Below are 5,512 nucleotides of genomic sequence, written 5' to 3' on the forward strand. Positions count from 1 at the left end.
AAGATGTAGGGATATTTAGGCATCCAACCGTGCTGAAGACACCTCGCCTCGGGGCGGGGAGGCGGTGCTTTGCACAGCCATCGTAGCACCGTGTAGGTGCATATCTCCCCATATCTCCCCATATCTCCCCATATCTCCCCATATCTCCCCGCCCCGAGGCTTTGCACAGCCATCGTAGCGCCGTGTGCAGAGCAGTGGCGGTGCGGAGACAGTGCGTGTCGTGCTGTCATTCGACCGTCTCCGGCGGCATGTCTCAGTGAGTGTGTGTGCCGTGGGCAAGCATCTCAGTGCGAGGGGTACGGAGACAAGTACGTACAGCCGGAGACCGTCGAACGACAGCGTGGCACGTGTGTGCTCTCCAGCGCTGGTTGGACGAGAGTGCGCGATCCGCGTCTAGGTTCGCCGGCTGAGACTGACTGTCCTCTCGAGCGCTGGTTGGAGTACACGAATACGTGTCCTTCCGCTTCTACGGCTCGAGATATGGGGAGGTGCGGGGAGATGTGGGGGAGATCCGCTTCTAGGTTCGCAAGCCGAGTAGTGCGCGGGCACGTCGTCGAGGGAGAGGGCGACGGCGAGGGGCAGCGTGTTCAGCAGCAGCACGGCGGGGAAGAGGATGCCTAGTTAATGCGTACTTAATTATGAACTAGTCATTCGGTGTTTAGCAGCAACACGGCGGGGAAGAGGACGCCTAATTAACAGTTACTTAATTATGAACATTCATTCGGTGCTGAGCAGCAGCACGGCGGGGAAGAGGATGCCGATCGAGATGAGGAAGGTGCGGCGCGGCTGCTCGAGCTCGCCGGCGAGCGTGCCTATCTCCCCGCATCTCCCCGCATCTCTCACCGCACCTCGCGGTCTCTCTAGCTCGCCGGGCGAGCGCGGCGCCGAGCGAGAAGAAGCCGCAGTACAGCCAGAGGATCCACGAGACAAGCAGCGAAGAGTCGAGCTCGCCTAATTAATAGTAGCTACTAACTGGTAGTCTCGATTAGTCAATTCTCAAGTGGAGCGAAGAGTCGAGCTCGCCTGGTTAATGGTTATTACTTCGGTCATGCTCAGGCAATCAGTCAGTAATCATGAATCGGCAGCGGCGAGTCGAGCTCGCCTAATTAACAGCTAGTAGCGAATTAAACTCATTCGCAATCTCGATCATTCATTCTCAATTGGCAGCGGCGAGTCGAGCTCGCCTGGTTAATGATTATTGACTAGGTCATGCTAAGATAATCATGGTAATCATTAATTGGGCGACGAATCGAAGCTCGCCGTGTGCGACGAGCGTCCTCTCCGGCTCGAGCCTAATTAACAGCCAATGAATAGCTAATTAATACTTAATAAATACAAGGCAGCGTCCTCTCCGGCTCGAGCCTAATTAACAGCCAATGAATAGCTAACTAATACTTAAGAAATACAAGGCAGCGTCCTCTCCGGCTCGAGCCTAATTAACAGCCAATGAATAGCTAACTAATACTTAAGAAATACAAGGCAGCGTCCTCTCCGGCTCGAGCCTAATTAACAGCCAATGAATAGCTAACTAATACTTAAGAAATACAAGGCAGCGTCCTCTCCGGCTCGAGCCTATTAACAGCCAATGAATAGCTAACTAATTCTTAAGAAATACAAGGCAGCGTCCTCTCCGGCTCGAGCCTAATTAACAGCCAATGAATAGCTAACTAATTCTTAAGAAATACAAGGCAGCGTCCTCTCCGGCTCGAGCCTAATTAACAGCCAATGAATAGCTAACTAATACTTAAGAAATACAAGGCAGCGTCCTCTCCGGCTCGAGCCTAATTAACAGCCAATGAATAGCTAACTAATACTTAAGAAATACAAGGCAGCGTCCTCTCCGGCTCGAGCCTAATTAACAGCCAATGAATGGCTAACTAATACTTAAGAAATACAAGGCAGCGTCCTCTCCGGCTCGAGCCTAATTAACAGCCAATGAATAGCTAACTAATACTTAAGAAATACAAGGCAGCGTCCTCTCCGGCTCGAGCCTAATTAACAGCCAATGAATAGCTAATTAATACTTAAGAAATACAAGGCAGCGTCCTCTCCGGCTCGAGCCTAATTAACAGCCAATGAATAGCTAACTAATACTTAAGAAATACAAGGCAGCGTCCTCTCCGGCTCGAGCCTGGGCATGCCGATTGCCACAAAGAGCACCGTCGGAGCGAGCGAGACGGCCGCCAGCAGGGTGTTAAACTTGACCTGCTCAGCAGTCCATTAACGAATATTCCGTGAGGGAGACGGCCGCCACAGCAGGGTGGTGAACTCGACCTAATTAATAACTCATTAGCCAATAACCCATTAGCGAGACGGCCGCCACAGCAGGGTGAATTGAGCTCGACCATCATGTCTGTGCCGAGCAGGTTGATGCCAGTGACCATCCCGACCAGAGCGGTGGAGAGGATGCCCCGCCGGAACTCGCTCATCGGGACCTAATTCATTCTTCTCTCGCTGACGGGCAGAGATGGTTGACTAGTCAGGCCGGAACTCGCTTCTCGGACCATCGTGTCGACGTACTGCGCGACGAGGACGGGGTAGATAGCCGCGTCCACCACGTAGATGACCCACACCCAGTAGGCGTGGTGAGAGCCGACCACCCGACCACACGCCTGGGGTTAGGGTTAGGGTTGGGGTTAGGGTTAGGGTTGGGGATAGGGTTAGGGGTAGGGGTAGGGGTAGGGTTAGACCCAGTAGGCGTGGTGAGAGCCGACCACCACTCCCGCACGCCTGCTGCACCCACGCCACGTAGCCCACTATCAATTAGCTTCCCATTCACTGTGAATGCGCACGCCTGCTGCACCCACACCACGTAGCCCCCCATTAATTAGCTACTAATAATTGTTAATTCGCACGCCTGCTGCACCCACACCACGTATCCCCCGTCCTCCGGGAAGGCGGTGGAGAGCTCGGCGACCTGAGTAATAGGTAATCAGTTAAGGGCCACCTAATTAATAGTTAGTTAATAGAAGGCGGTGGAGAGCTCGGCGACCTACGACGCGCACGCAGGGGCTGCGCTCACCACCGCCCGCGCCTCGCGACACACACACACACACAAGGGCGAGGTGGACGCGGGGACAGCATGTGGATTGCATCAGGGAGTGTGATCCGCATCTGTGCGCTCGGACGATGAGCGCGATGGGGAGGGAGTAGACGAAGGGCACGACGCCGAGCATGATGAAGACGTAGAGCGGCGGGCCCGCCATCAGCATCGCCTCGTTGCCGTAAATGCCTGAGCGGTGGCGGTGTGGCGGTGGCGGTGGCAAGAGCGGCGCCGACGCCGCGACGCACACAGCAGCATTGAAGGCGCGGCGCCGTGCAGCCAAGCTAAGCGCTGGCGCGGACACGCATTGCGGGGGCGCGGTGGCGGGCGGAGAGCGGCTGGGTGCTCACCGCCGTGCACCCAGAAGAAGCCGACGACCACCATGCCCCAGACGCCAATCTTTTTACCGGGCCGCGTGCCGCCGCCACTGCCCATGCCCATCGCGCCACGTTCACGACTCCTGAGCAGCTCGAGCAGCACCTCGAGGTGGAGAGAGAGAGAGAGAGGCAGAGGAGCCCACGCAGCGGCGCCCTCGCAGCGTCCACAGAGAGTTTGCTGCAAGAAAAATCTTCGCGCCCGCCCTTTCCTCTCGAGGGAGAGAGATGCCTGACTCAGGCACTCAATCTGCCGATGCGTGATTGTGTGTGGGCTGCTCCGAGGGGGCCCTCTGTGCGATCCGACGGGTAGGGGGGCTGTGCCCGGGCGGTGTCCGGTGTGGAGTCCCCTTCTGATCCCGCCTGGGATGTTGGGTGTGAGGTTGTGGCGGCTTCGATCCCAAGGGGGGGAGCTGATCCCACTCAATAACCAACTCTCAGGGGCAGTAGGTGGGCGAGCTTCAGGCACGCTCATCTCGATCGTCAAGACGTTGCTACGCGCGGTCTTCCGCGGGGGGAGCTGCGTCGACGGGTGCGGGACCGCGGCGCAGCCAGTGCCGCGGCGAGGCCTCCGGCTGTTTGCGGCGGGCGGGTTGCTGCTCGCTGCGATGGCGAAAAACTCGTCTCGCCACACGCCAAGGGCTTATGCTCTGGCGAGACGTGAGGCGCATGCGCCCAGGAGGGGAGGGGGCATGTGTAACGACACTGCTAGAGATGCCTTTCGGGGCCCATGCGCACGCTCCGCCTCCATCGGCAATGCCAGCCACTGCACCGCCGCCTGATGCGACGCCGTCTCCGACGCCACAGCTGCCGCCGCTGCCACCGCCCTCCGAGGCCGCGCCGCCGCCGTGGCGACCGGCGCGAGAGCCACCGCCAGCAATGCGGCCTGAGCCGTCCCCGCAGCCTGTGCCTTCCGAAGCCGCATTGCCACCGCCGTGGCGTCCGATGCGAGTGGCGGTCGAGCCGTCCCCTTCGCCGCCCGACCCACCGCTGCAACTACCGCCGCCGCCGCAGCCACCGCCGCCGCTGCCGCCGCCACCGCCGCCGCCGCCACCGCCGCCGCCGCCGCAGCGGTTGCCACAGCCTGCATTGCCGCCCCTGCTCAATCCTCCGCCGCGCTCGCTCCCGCCTCTGGTCACGAGTGGTGCCCTGTTGGCCGGGGTCGCGCTGCTTGGCTGCTGCTGTGCGTGGCGGAGAGTTAGACCCTGCGCCGGCAACTCCAAAAAGTCGAAGGAGATGAACGCCGCAGCCGCCCGTGCAGCAACCAACGCATTTGACCTCGAGCTGAACGACGCGGCTCTGGCGGTGAGCCCTTGTGGATATGTATCGACACCCTGCCTCGACACGTATTCGGCCGGGAACGCCATGGGCTTTGCCTAGACGCCGCTGCGCCACCCCTACACGCCCAGTGCGACGGGCGTTGTCGCGGGAGCTTCTCCTCTGACACCTCCCCTCCTTCCCTACGACTAGGCTGCGGGCCTGGACGAGCAGTACGCGGTTCTCCCCGACCAGGCAAACGGCGGAGGCTGGCGGACCGTGTCCGAGGGGGACGGGTCCGCGTTTGACGCTGCTGCTTTTGAAGGGCCGGTACGGCTATGACGATATGAGGGCGGGCGTGGGCCCGGCCGACTGATGACCGTGTGCTCCGTGTGTGTGGCAACTGGCATACGCTTTATTTATGAACTTTCAGGTCTATTCTTTCGTACTTCGATGCTAACCACGAGACCAGGGGGCTGACATGTCACCGCCAGCAGTAACGCCCGCTGGACGTAGGGGGGCTAGAGCTGCGTAAAAAAAGATTGTTTCGTGCAAGCGGCCGGCCGGGTCCGCACACGCGGCGCTCAGTGTTCGCGCGGCGCGGCGCGCTTCAACTAGCGTGCGCACATAACTCCCGGCTCCTCGCTCGTCTACGCATCCCAGTGTCCCATGGCCATGCGCTGTGGCGATGCCGGCGACTGCGATGCGCCACGAAAGTCCGCCGCGTCCGAAAGCCTCCGGCGGAGCGGCGAGGGGCCGGCTCCCCCGCCCCCGGCCGAGAGGGCGGCCACGCCGCAACAGTGCTGGGCGACCCTCCCCTGCATACCCCCCCCCCCCC

General features: G+C 60.1%; 2 protein-coding genes across 2 annotated transcripts; one reads left to right on the plus strand and one right to left on the minus strand.

Annotated features, from left to right (window-relative positions):
• Positions 1-717: 717 nt before the first annotated feature.
• EMIHUDRAFT_238517 (hypothetical protein) lies at positions 718-3,484 on the minus strand (the record flags this gene model as incomplete). Its single annotated transcript, XM_005776762.1, has 6 exons — positions 718-812; positions 2,106-2,205; positions 2,346-2,435; positions 2,867-2,917; positions 3,129-3,232; positions 3,394-3,484. The coding sequence occupies 6 exons, from the start codon at positions 3,482-3,484 to the stop codon at positions 718-720; spliced, it is 531 nt and encodes a 176-aa protein (XP_005776819.1).
• Positions 3,485-3,785: 301 nt separating this feature from the next.
• Positions 3,786-5,050, plus strand: EMIHUDRAFT_238518 (hypothetical protein; the record flags this gene model as incomplete). The annotated part of the gene is made up of 5 exons (XM_005776763.1): positions 3,786-3,792; positions 3,883-4,039; positions 4,620-4,722; positions 4,888-4,914; positions 5,000-5,050. The coding sequence occupies 5 exons, from the start codon at positions 3,786-3,788 to the stop codon at positions 5,048-5,050; spliced, it is 345 nt and encodes a 114-aa protein (XP_005776820.1).
• Positions 5,051-5,512: the final 462 nt, after the last annotated feature.

This window comes from Emiliania huxleyi, assembly GCF_000372725.1.
Source record: "Emiliania huxleyi CCMP1516 unplaced genomic scaffold EMIHUscaffold_272, whole genome shotgun sequence".
NCBI classification, from domain to species: Eukaryota; Haptophyta; order Isochrysidales; family Noelaerhabdaceae; genus Emiliania; species Emiliania huxleyi.